Source organism: Nestor notabilis, unplaced genomic scaffold, assembly GCF_000696875.1.
Source record: "Nestor notabilis isolate BGI_N333 unplaced genomic scaffold, ASM69687v1 scaffold19412, whole genome shotgun sequence".
NCBI classification, from domain to species: Eukaryota; Metazoa; Chordata; class Aves; order Psittaciformes; family Psittacidae; genus Nestor; species Nestor notabilis.
Genome location: NW_009918104.1, coordinates 23,552 through 36,581, shown reverse-complemented (window position 1 = coordinate 36,581; position 13,030 = coordinate 23,552). Strand labels below are relative to the sequence as shown.

Genomic DNA, 13,030 nt, shown 5'->3' with positions numbered 1-13,030 from the left:
ACTCTTTCCAAAAGCATTGAGATGGTAGACTCTGCCCAGCAGTGCTTGTCTGAGAGCACCTACCCAGGATGTGAGCAACAGCTGCTACAAGATCCTGCTGACTGCCTCCTTCAGTTTTCACAGAGACCTTTTCTGCTAGGACAAAACTAGACATGACAGGATGAGGCTGATTCAGGAAGATGTCGAGCACCTCCAGGCATGAACTGATTTGCTGTGGAAGGGTTCCTCCAATCACAATCTCTCTGTCTCCCATTGTCTTTAGAAGGATGCCCACATCACCAATGGCTCCCCATTGGATTGCCAGGCCTGGAGAAGAAATCAGAAGAAAGAACATACTAAGCAACTAATTAAAGCATGTGGCAGCAACAAAAGGGAGTTAAAAACCAGCTAAGTGAAGGCCTGCATTTCCTTTGTTCTGTTAAAATTGTCAGTGTTGATTCACACATGAACGACTTGGGGTAACAGCTAGGAGAGGTAACAGCCTTCGACATTCATTACCGTTCCAGACAAGGGCACAAATTTCTGGTGAGCTGGTTCTCCTCTGGATGTTTGGAGAGAAAGATTATTCTGTGCAATCAGTAAAGTCACCTTACCTGGGAGTCCATCGTGATGCCGCTGCTCACAGATACGCTCCATGGTAGAATTGGCAAAGCCGTAATTACTTTGCCCAGCATTTCCTCTTCCACAGCTTACAGAGGAGAACACAACAAAATAATCCAAGTCTGGACACTTCTTACGAGTCACCCTTGGAGTAGAGCAGCAGAGAGAAACCCCATCAGAAAAGCCTGCTAATTCTGTCACTGTGGAAGACTACGGCAAGACTTCAGTTTTCAAAACCGCTTCTCAGCTCCGTGACCATGAAAGCAGTTCGTGTTTGTCCCTTCTACAGACACTTACCAATCTAAATGAAGGGTGCCTGAATACTTGGGCTTGTTGACTTCACAGAATAATTCTGGGGTCTGGTTTTCAATCATACCATCCCTCAGGACCTGGGGAGAGGGGAGGGAAAAAAAACCAAAGAGGTGCATTTTCCTGTTTAAATTTGCCACATGGTTTAAGATATGAGAGGCTATCACTACACAATGCATTTGTGTAGTTTTACAGTACAGACATGCCCTGAAGTCGTGAAATACGACTAGGACAACATGGCTTTTGGTAAGTCTGCTTTTTTCAGTACTGCCACTGCAGCCTTCAGCTGTCAAGTTCTGTGTGGGACTCTTCTCGTCCCCAGGGGTCTTGGGCAACATTTGTATTTGGCCAGCGAGTTCAGTTGACAAGTTGCTTCCCAGGTCAAGGGGCCAGACCCATTACCTTTAGCCACCAGGTAAGGCCAAAGCAAAGTGCCCTTTGAAACACAGAGAGGCAATCTAAAATTGTATGAAGCCTGCCTACCCTCAGTAAAAAAAAGCCACTCAAATGTCTGTTCTCTCTTACAAGTCCTGAACATTTTTGTTACTTACCACAGCCAAATTAAAGATGCCACCAACTGGACCAAGCTGCAAAGCTTCTTCTATCAACAGCTGTGTTCCTTCTAGTGTTGCAATATCACTGGTAGATACCAAAACCTGGACTCCCAGTGCCTTCCACTGTCTAACGCGATCAGCCTGATAGCCTACAAAAAAAAATAAAGGTGAACAGTGCCTGGGATGAAGCATTCAAACCATAAGGGCTTTGGTTAACCTGCTCCTTATTCTTTTCTGACTAGACAGGAAGTGAATAGCTAAATAATACCCGATTCAGCTACAAGCAGAGAATTGGACAGAACAGCTAGAGTAAGGCAACAGATTACAGTAACACAACCAGAACTTGAGAAGTAGAAACAGTTGATCTATGTGTTTGCACAAGTGGTGCAATTGTGAACTTGTCAATGGAATTATGTTGACTGAATTTGTATGAAGAAACAGTGAAAAGGCTACCACTGGTAAGAAATCTCAATACTGCAACTGTAATCAAACTAATGGCTTAAAACTGAATAAAAATGCTTAATGATGTTATCAGATAATAGGGCACATCTTTACAGATCAGCTATCTGAAGGAGCAAAAGTAAGCATCCACACAAAACTTGAGAGACAGAGTTTTGTGTGGTCTTTCCTTGTGGCATGTGATCTCCCATGCTACAGCCACTGAACAAGTCAGTGAGGTAACAAGATACAGAGTTTGTAGAGGGAGTAAAAATTAAGGCTTCAGAAAAAACCCTGGGTAAGGGAAAAAATGGGTTGAGAATTGGGAAGCATAAACAAAAAAAAAAAAAAATAAAAGGGAAGATGTAGTTGAAAAAGAAGTTGAAACATTACTTCCTCCTCTGGAATTAAAGGGGCTTGTTTCAAGTGAGAGAATACATGCATGACAGAAAAGAAGAAGAGATCAAGACACTTTTAGTTGCTGATAGTTCTTTCCATTTTTAAACTGTCCTGACAAGTTTCGGTCTACTGAAAGGCAGTCCTGGTCCCTGTTTTGCTTACCAGTCCGTATGCCAGAACGAGATGTCAGTATAAGCTTCTGCGCTCCCCTCTCAACTAGCCACTGTGCCAGCTCAAGCCCAAATCCTCCTAGGCCCCCTGTGATGATGTAAGACTTGGTAGGTGGACAGGAGGTTCGGGAGATGGCAGAGATTTTAACCGGGTCAGACCTTCTGAGAGGAGATTCCAGTTCCTCCTCCTGGACCTGCCCCCGTGCAGAAAAAAGCAGTTCAGATGAGCTGCCCCTGCACGCCCACCCCGAAGCTCCCGCGCCAGGCCCACCCCTCCAGCCACCCGGGAACACTGGTTACGGTGTCTGCAGCAGGAACAACCACCCGGTGCTGTCCCAGATATTCAGCTGGAACCGGATCAAAATACCCAATACAGTCACCTACAGAAGATGCGAATGAGAGTTGTTATCTCATTACCTTGATCATAACTTTGCCAATATGTTTTCCTTGTGCCATGAACCTGAAGGCAGCTTCTACCTCATCTTTGTTAAAGATAGTACTCCTCAGCGGTTTTACGACACCATCTTTGATGCCTTTCTTCAACAATTCTGATACTACTTCCCACGCTTGGTTCTCCTCAAAGATTGCATCTAGTAGGATCCCATGAAATGCCACATTCTTGAGGAAGAGAGCCATTCCTAGAAAAAGCAACTTGGTTATGACCTGGTGCTGGCTGACATTTCAAAACAGAGTCGGTCATCTGTTTCAGAAACATTTCTTTATGGGTCAGTAGAGTAAGACTGAAGAGTAAAGCAGTTGCTAGAATTTTACATTTCCCAAACTCATTCTTGCATATACTCTCTAAACGCTGTATTAATTAGGTTGTTCTCTTACAAGCAGACCAGTTTAACAGAAACTCTACTCACAGAAAGTGTGTATCAAGAGGACAAGCTATAACATGGTCAGTCTGATACTGAAAAGGACATTTTTGTGTCCAGTGACAGCTGAGTTAGTCATAGAGGAGCAAGAACCCCATGTACATCCTTGTCCATCTCCACAGGAAATTCTTCCTCACAGGAAGTTTTCCAAAATGCTAGGATCTCTCAAAATGTAATTAGAACAAGAAAAGAGACTGTCAACACTTGCTATATGCAACCATTCTACACAGGAGAACATACTTGTTAATTTTCACTAATACATCACGTTCTAACACTTGAATTTGTTTTCCCATCCAAGAGAAATCAAGTTAAAGCTTGTCCCTGATGCCATCAAAAACTAGCAGGTGCTGATGACCCTCTTGAGAAACAAGACACCTTGCAGAGGGGTCTGGATAGACTGGATCATTGGGCATTCATCAGTGACAGGAAACAAGCAAGAACAAATGCAAGATTCTGCACCTGAGACCAAATAATGCCAGACACAAGTATGAGTTAGGAGAGGAGTGACTGGAGAGCAGCCCTGCAGGAAGGGACTGGAGAAGGCTGGTTGGCAGCAGGTTCAATAGGAGCCAGCAGTGTGCCCTGGAAGCCAAGGCGGCAAACTGCATCCCAGGGTGTGCCAGACATAGCAGAACCAGCCAGGCAAGAGGAGACTGTCCTGAGGTATTTAGCGTTGGTGCAGCCTCGTGTGGAGTTCTGTGTGCAGTTCTGGGCCGCTCAATTTAAAAACAGTGGGAAGGTACTCAAATGTGCAGGTCCCTACCAACTGGAACTATCACATTCTGTACAAAATGGCACAGATACTTAGCAAAACAACAAATTAAGGTTCTCTCAAGATCAGGTTCTCTGTAGTTATCTCAAAAATTCCAATAACTTTCACTAATTAAGTTCACCCAAAACAGAGGGCAAAACTGCAGCTTGCGGAGCTATGAACTTTATTTGCTAAGTTTTACAGTGCACTCATCTATGACAAATGGATATGTGACATCCCAAAAAGTTTCTAAGTCAAACAGATCTAGGAAATCTGTAACGTAACAGACACAGTGGTAAACAGTGCCATGTGAAATAAATGCTGTTTCATACTACTTTCCTATTCAAACACTATGGGCAACATGCCCTACACTGATTTTAAACAAAGACTTTGAGGAAGATAATTATTTTCCATGTGTTATGCTCCTCCAAAAGGTATTTGTTGAAAGACTACATAAATCATTAGTGATAAAAGTGGAACAAGTATTCCAGCTAAAAGCTTCTCTAAATTTGAAGATCAGGCTGTGTTAAGATAGTATAATACAGGTTGCGCTGCCATGTTTGCTTTAACCTAATGAGATCTGTTTCCCAATGCCCCACCTTACCAAGCTGACTGTTGTTAGACAAATCGAATTTGCCTATTTCCAGAAAGCGCCCATGTTGAGCAAGACAACGCAAACTGGCTTGGAGCTTCTCTTCTGCCAAGGAATTTAACACGAGGTTCACACCTGCAATGAAAGGAGAAGCAAGTATTTAATAAACTCAACTCTGAACTCTGCTGAGAGCCTAACCCTGCTTTCTAGTGACTCACTTTGTCTTTAGTAAAGTGCAAATGCATGAGGCATAGCTGACAAAAGGACGAAAAAATATTTCTTGCTCTTACCTTTTCCATTAGTAAGTCGCAGTATATGCTGCTCAAAGGTAGTATTTCGGGAGCTGGCAAAGCTATTGGCATCCAGCTGTGGGAATCTTGCTTGGAGATACTCACGTTTCTCAGTGGAGCCTGAAAGTAGAAGAAAGGCTGAATGATGCCAGTGCTCTTTTTTTGTGTGCGTTTGTTTTTTTTAGATGATGAAACAGACCATTTTCATCTGCAAGTCTTTTCCCAAGGACTACGTCTGAGCAGCCATCGAGCCCTTGTTTCAAAGCTCTCAGGCTCTCAAGGTGTCAAACCTTAGGACAAAGGCTGTCTAGTTATTACTGCTCATTTATGATCTAGAGCAAGGACTAGAAACAGACCAAGCCTTGCAAGGGATAGACATTCTCTGACCACATTACTGAATTTAAAATGAAGTAGCCTTCATCTTCTTCCACGCTTTCATCATATAGTGTACAGACGTATACAAATTTGTCCGTGCTGTTGAAGTCTCAAGCACAGTCAGTAGCTGTATTTACCATGTATCCCATTTTCAGTCTAGAAACTTGATCAAAGTTATAAAGATCATACTGAAGGAAAAAGTACATACATAAATATGTATTTTTATATATAAACACACACAATTTCCTCTCTCATGTATTATTACTTCTTATATATATAAATTTTATTTTATTTTCCCCTGTGACACTGGACCCTCAGTACTCACCCACAGTAGTAAAGACACGGCAGCCCATGCTCAGGGCAATGGCAATGGCTGCTTGGCCAACACCTCCCGAGCCAGAGTGAATAAGGATACTCTCACCCTTCTTCATACCGCCTCGAACCACCAAAGCATAATAAGCAGTGGCATAAACCACAGGCACTGAAGCTGCTTCTTCCAGAGTCCTAACCAGCAAAGTGAAAGAGAAAAGGTATCTTTAGCCTTAGAAAAGACTACTATAGTCTCCTGATGAAACTGGCTTTCCCTCAACAGAAAGGTTAAACTGCTGAGATAGCTCATGCATACACTGGGATTTTGGGTTTGGTTATGTTACTGCTTAGTTATCGAAATATTTTTGCAGAAGGATGAAACTCTTGGCAGCTGTGGTAGTCTGCTGCATGACTGGGAAACATTTGCACTTTTTGATCTACGGGCCTAAGAAAGAGATGAGAACCTATGCAAGCCACTATACAAAAACTAATGCTCAACTCTTGCAGTGAATCTAAGCCAAATCCTACAGCTGCTCAGGAGAGCAGCTCTGTGACTCTGTTATCATTTCCCAGAGGGGAATCTACCCACTGTGCAGTACTCTGTTCTGATGAGGGCTGTCATCAGCCTCAGGCAGGAAGGCAAATCTTAACCACATACCAGAAGACAGAAGTTGACCTACCAGTTTTTAGGCACCTCCCATAGAAACCTCTTGTCACAGTCCACCACTGTAGCCAGCCCCTTTGCTGGCAGCAATCCCATCACCCTTCTTCCAGCCAGGTCCCGTCCTGAGAACTCCATGCCCAGCATGCACTGCTGCAAAACCCAGTTACCTGAAAGAACATTATCATCTTTTACAAAGGCTATTTCTCTTCTAGAAATCCCTTGGGTCAAGAATTTTTAGGTCAAGAATGTACTACCACAGTAGGCCCCGAAAGTTAGAACCCCCAGACAGAAAAAGTGCTGCGATTTGTCTACTATGCACACAGTTTGTAAGCCACCATAGTTAATTTCTCGCTACAAAAGTAGTGGAAAAGGACTTGGACTCATTAAATCTTAACTCTTTATCCTTGATGATACTGCTTCAAGTTTCCAGTTTTCATCTGAGAAACGTCATGGAAACTTCTTGTTTCAGAGGCAATTTTGTTCCTCCGGAAAAGAATGATACATACATGATCACAGCAAAAATATACTGTGATACCTTGTTCTTTTGCAAACACTAACTCTTTAGGCAAAGACTAATCTCAAGCCGTGAAAGGAAATCAGGCCCTAGTCAAGTCACCCGTAAGAATCTCCAAATGCACCTTTTACACATTTCACCCCCTCTCCTTTAAATAGAGCTTTAAAACCATTTAACAGACATTGCATTAATTCTTAACTTGCAATGAGGCAAGATATTATCACATTCATTGTGTAGACCGGAGATGACTTCACTTGGCATTTTTCTCCCCTAAAAGCAAACCATGTGCAGTAGCACGGCAACACAGAACTTCACCATTTTCACTGTGGTATGTACCTTCCCTTCTCTGGAACCTCCGCCAAGTTTTTGCACGTCACACTTGGTACCTGTGCAATGGGGCTAGCAGTGTTTCCTCAAGCGAGGTTTATTAGCATTGCCACATGAAAAAATGGGACTGCAACTGGAAGTAGAACTTAGAGGAGTTTTTGGACGTACTGCAGCAGGATTGTACTTCCTTTTCAAAAGCATGCTTTTGTGCTAAACAAAGCCTGATATACACTTTACCCAGTGCATAACATTCAGGACATTATGTGAAAAATTTTAGAAGAGTAATAGAAAACCACATTTTCTTCTAGTGTATTTTTAACTCACCAGGAATAGCATCTGGAGGAAGCTTTCCTGTGGCCAGCATAATGTCCCGGAAGTTGAGAGATGCATAATAGACTTTGCAGAGTTGAACATTGGGATTCGTTGTGTGGAAGTGTCGAAGTGGGGAGACAATCCAGTGAAGAGATGAGAGGTCTCCACGAGTCAATACATTTACATAGGCATATTCTGTCAACTCCTGAGATTGTGCTGCGGAAGAAGGAACAATTTCAGGTCCAGAAAAGGGCAACAACGCTGGTGATAGGTCTGGAGAATATGTCTTACGAGGAATGGCTGAGGGAACTGAGGGGGTTTAGTCTGGAGAAGAGAAGGCTCGCGCATGACTTCACTGCTTTCTACAACTGCCTGAAAGGAGGTTGCAGAGGGGTGGGGTTGGTCTCTGCTCCTAAGTAACAAGACAAGAGGAAATGGCCTCAAGCTGCGCCAGGGGAGGTTTAGATGAGGATTAGGAAAAAATTCTTCCCCAAAGGGTGCTCAGGCATTGGAACAGGCTGCCCAGGGCAGTGCTGGAGTCACCGTCCCTGCAAGTGTTCACAAACCATGTAGATGAGGCCCTTAGTGACATGGTTTAGTGGTGGCCTTGGCAGTCCTGGGGTGATGGTTCGACTTGATGATCTTAAAGGTCTTTTCCAGCCTAGTTGATTCTACGATTCTACAATAAAAACTTTACACACATTCATACAGGCACACACTTTCCAGAATGAGTAAATTCCTTGTGTAATTGCTACCTCCTCTTCCATTTGCTCTCCAGAAAGCCCTTTCTTACCCTGCAATACTACCCATACTCTAAAGGGCTCGTCCCTCTTGCTGGCACCAGAGTATACTACTGTTCACTCTGAGCTGGAGCAGAAGAATTCCAAACTATCCATTTAAAAAATAATAATAAAAATAGTTGTAGCAACAGTAGCTACTAATTTTCAATTTTAAGTCCATTCAGACTCAAGACCCTGCAAATAATCCTCAGACCTAAAAGGCATTACCTTGCTGCAATGGGAGATGCCGGAAGGAGCCCCACTTTCCATCACGATACACATTCATCACAAGGTCCCTCTGAACAATCTTCTGCATCTCCAGGGAAGAGAGACTCGTGGGTGGGACAGCTGATGAAGGGTTCAAGTTGGAAACAAACACACATCTAGAAGCCAAGAGTTGTCATTTTATTTGTTTTGCTGTAGCCTAAAAAGAAGCTAACACAAAGTATCTCACCTCCAACTGAGACTCAAAGACATGCTTACGAACCTGATTCTGTGGCCTTCTGCTTCAAGGCGGAGACAGTTCACCATTCCCAAGATTCCAGAGTTCCCACAACTGGTGGCAGTCAACCACACCGGCTGCTCTGATGGGTCAGCCAAGACCTCCTACAAGACAAGCCCCAAACTGTTTTACTAGCAACCACAGAAAGGAAATAGCCCTCACATCTTCAGGCAGAGATGAATCACTTCTATTTTAAGAAAAATAACTGAACATACACTTCTAACATGACTAAACATCTCATTTAGAAAATTTAATGATTTAGAAATTCAGATACCCAAGACAAACTCTCACCTTTAAGGATTCAACCCACGCAAAATGGGTCTCATCTACTGGCAGAAAAATGGGTGTTTTGGCAGGGGCTTGCCGGCGACACAGGAAAATAACTGAGCCAAAGAACGATTTCTTCATAGCAACCACATTCAGTGAGGCTTTGCTGAATAAGCCCTCCCACTGTGCCTGTCAAATCAGGTAAAACAACCATTAATAGGAAAGTCAACTAAAAACACAAGTCACGTCTATACTTCATGTTGAGTCTCCTCAAAGACGGCTTCATGAAGAACAATAGGCACTGTCCACCTCTTTCTTGCTTTTGCATGAAATCTGTATTGTCAGTACACATACTTATTTGATTAACATAATAGTATTTTATCCATGTCTAGACTACTCCTTCCCTATAAGATTCTCAGAAAGCAGTAGTACAAGTATCTTGAAGCCCTGGTTAGGGAACTAGCCTTAGCACGCTACCAGGTGTGCAAAAAGCAGAGCAGTGACCATGCTGTCAAACCCCAAAGGATACTGAACGTGTCTAGAATTTAATTCCAGCAGTAAGACACACTTCCACAGTCAAACACAACATACAGATTCCAACACAGAAAATAACAGAAGTGGAAACACTGAGCTTAGATGTTACCAGTCTAAGCCACATAAGCCCTGTCTGCAACAGAAAAACTAAAGTGTGACAGAGGAAACATGAAGCATCTACACACTTAAGTTAAATGAAATGGCGTTTCAGAAAACCAGTTATAATGCACATATGGCATATCCAGAAACACTGAAGCTCCACTGTCTGAATGAAATGCAGATGACTGCAGGCTCTTAGAAAAGCATCATTTTCATATGCCAGGTGCAAAACAGCAGAAGATTTTTACAGCAGGATCCCTTGTATCAAGGACTAGGGACAGTGTCACTATCTAGAAAACTTCAAGAACTGTATTAAGCCCTGCTCACTCTTGCCTGTGTCATATCATTTTCCTTAGAGAAGGTGTATTCAACTTGCATGTATCCTATCCAAAGCATTTGCTAATACCAGGCTAGTGACACTTATGACAGAAATAGGTTTTAAGTTATCAGGTTCAGTAGCATCTCAGCATCTTCTTTTTATCCTTTTACCCTTCACTGGTTAAGATGCAAAGCTGAGAAACTTACCCTTTCTTTTCAAATCTCCTTGAAAACCTTTGCAAAACTGAACAGCTGAAATCCAGGTCATCGCAAAATTCAAAATCCAACTACTACACTCCGGAATTATAGGCAAAAAAAGGAAACTATTAGAAGTGCTATCCTTTTCTTACTCCAAAAGAAGAAATGAGAAGCTATAGCCCCTCAAACTGGGAAGAATGCATGTGTCCTGTAGAAGGGCCATTTCCCATTACTGCTTGGTTTAACAGCTGCCGAGTGAACATGATGTCTCAGTTCCTACCCTTACTCTAGCCATTCAATCTCCCTCTCTTGTGCCAGCACTGGCATTAGTTCATCTGCATGATATACTGGTTTGCAGATAGGAAGTGGACATGCTCATTATGGGACCAGATAAAGTGGGGAGGAAGGCAAGGAAGGAAGGGGAAAACAAAAAAACGAGCAAACAAACAAAAAACCAACCCCCAAAAAACAAATACAAGAGAAAAACTTCCCTTTGTGGGAGCACTTCAGTGTTAGAACTTCACCAGTTTGTAACATCTCACTCCCAGCAATGATACCAAAAGGAAGAGAGATATTCTGACACTGAAGATTTTAGGATCCGACAGTGATAAAGCTGTACCCCACCCAACAATGCAGCACATTATTTTAGCCATAAGGGAATTGTTCCTGCCAGTGTTATCATACAGGTTCTACAGATACACAAATGACAAGGAATTATTTTCAATGCATTAAGAAAGGCTTTCCTGACTGAACTCAAGAGTTTACTCTCCCAATCTCTGATGTGGAAATTCACAACCCTATTTTGAAGAAGGGTTTCTTACATTTTCCTGCAGACGGCCTCAGTGAAAAGTCATGTAGGTGACGTCTACTCAACATTCACCACAAGAGCATGTGCAAGCATCAGACTCCAGACTATCCACAGAAATTATCTGCCCTTCCAGGAGGCTTACCTCACTCAGGAAGCTGTGCTTCTGCTGTAGATCTGGACTTGTAAGGAAACTGACAATTTCTCCAAAAGTTTCTCCTTTAAGAAGAGTGTGTAGCAAAAAAAATCCTCCTTCTTTCACTGCAGCTGCCAAGTTAGAGACAATTTCAGTGGTGTTCCCCAAGACAGTTAAACAGTTGTATACCACCAGGTCAGCATTGGCAAGATCTCCAGAGGGAAGGCAAGATGGATCCCACTGGCTAATGGAAACTCCAGCATCCTGTAGCTCTGTTTCACTATCTGAAAGGGTTTTCAGGATGCGGTCAGTGGCAATGTAGTCCACCTGCAAGAGGGGCTGAGCATTCAGAATACTTTTGATGCGAGAGAAGAGACAGCCACTTCCTGCAAGAGCCTGTGAGAAAAGAAAAGGAGAAATCAAGTTGAAACATGAACGATATCCAGAATTACAACTGGAACAATAGAAGTACATGATCATGATAGCGGAAGGCCTAGAAACACTAGCTATGATTCCATTCCAGGCTTCCAGCTAACCTCTACTATCTTCATTCTGTGACTGGTCATGTTCTCCAATGCCACGCCAAGGCAAGTCTTCAACTCTGAAGAATCTAGCAACCCATTGAGAAGAGGGTCATCCTGGAAGTGCATTTTCTCCTGAGTCACAATCTGTTCCAGCTCAGAAGAGAGGTTTCCATTCAGTTCCAGACGGCATATTTCAGCAAGGATATGCTGAAGGCCCTTCTGTATGGGTGAGGACCCTGCAGCAGCCACTGCTGTTTTTAGTCCAGGGATGACTAATTTGACCCCATGCACCGCCACCTTAGCCTGTACGTTCCGGATCAGATCTAAGGAATAGAAGGGGAAATAAAACAAGAGTCAAATTTTCTGAAGATTTTTCTTTTCCTCTTTGCCTCCATTTCCTACACCAGCTGATCAGCACCACAAATCACAGCATCTTCCATCGTTAGCCCAACCACAAAGACATAGTGCACGATCCAGTACATTCACATTAATATGTATCGCCCGGTAGTTGCAGTCCTGAACAGGAGGCTTTGTGGCAAGACAGTATAAACCACCAGAACTACCTGTGGTGAGACTGGCTCAAAGAAGGCAACTAACAGAAAACTTCTGATTTAGGGAGTCGTAGAAAGAAATTGTTAAGTTTCCACAGAAGCAAAAATACTAAAATGCTTTTCTGCTTTGTAACTAGATGGAAAAGAACTTATCCTGACTGAGACCAGAAACAGCAATACGAAAAATAAAAATTCCACTACAGCATATAAAGAACTTTGGGAGCAGTATTTGGACACTGAAGAAGAAGAGAAATCTTCAGAATTTATTGCCAAATCCAAGGATGAGTGTGAAGACACTTTATCAATACAGAATGATAACATTGCCATCTCAAGATATAACAAAATTCATCATTTGAGTAAAACTGTCAGAATTATTAGCAATTTCCTTCCCCTCCTTTGATGAAAAGTCACTTAAAGTAATGAGCTGAGTGGATGTCTCCCCATCCAAACAGCACTGTACTAGGCTACCAGCTTCACAACAGACTAAGTTCAACCTATTCTTGCAGCAAACACAATCCTTTTTTTGGCATGCCTCACTAAACCACTTTACCCTTCCTTGGATATGCTCCTGCGCCCACAGCCAAATGGGAACAGACACGAACCTTACACATCTCGGCACGTCGCAGGGAAAAACAAAACAAGCAAGCTAAAGCCTTGATTAAGTAGGCTTCTCCTGTCAGTGTTTGAAGCAACTAGGCTGGGTTCCTCCTGAAAGATGATTCGTGTGCCTCTGCTTGCTGAAGGGGTTGTGCCATTTGACACCACACTGACTGTTGTTATAGGAGAGTAGATGCCCCTCCCCACAGCTTTACTCCTAACACACATTCTGGAGATT

At 42.9% G+C, this 13,030-nt stretch overlaps 1 protein-coding gene across 1 annotated transcript in view; it reads right to left on the bottom strand.

Moving 5' to 3' along the window:
• Window positions 1-13,030, bottom strand: part of FASN (fatty acid synthase) — a 36,341-nt gene that overhangs the window by 5,857 nt on the left and 17,454 nt on the right. Inside the window, exons 21-36 of the mRNA XM_010009552.1 lie at window positions 11,657-11,967; window positions 11,130-11,516; window positions 9,055-9,219; window positions 8,749-8,867; window positions 8,490-8,644; window positions 7,495-7,698; window positions 6,346-6,496; window positions 5,682-5,860; window positions 4,982-5,101; window positions 4,704-4,826; window positions 2,888-3,108; window positions 2,463-2,664; window positions 1,461-1,612; window positions 898-989; window positions 594-745; window positions 64-306 (exon numbers count right to left, since the gene is read on the bottom strand). Of these exons, the coding sequence (XP_010007854.1) occupies window positions 64-306; window positions 594-745; window positions 898-989; window positions 1,461-1,612; window positions 2,463-2,664; window positions 2,888-3,108; window positions 4,704-4,826; window positions 4,982-5,101; window positions 5,682-5,860; window positions 6,346-6,496; window positions 7,495-7,698; window positions 8,490-8,644; window positions 8,749-8,867; window positions 9,055-9,219; window positions 11,130-11,516; window positions 11,657-11,967 (2,976 nt within the window). The remainder of the gene's footprint in view (window positions 1-63; window positions 307-593; window positions 746-897; window positions 990-1,460; window positions 1,613-2,462; window positions 2,665-2,887; window positions 3,109-4,703; window positions 4,827-4,981; window positions 5,102-5,681; window positions 5,861-6,345; window positions 6,497-7,494; window positions 7,699-8,489; window positions 8,645-8,748; window positions 8,868-9,054; window positions 9,220-11,129; window positions 11,517-11,656; window positions 11,968-13,030) is intronic.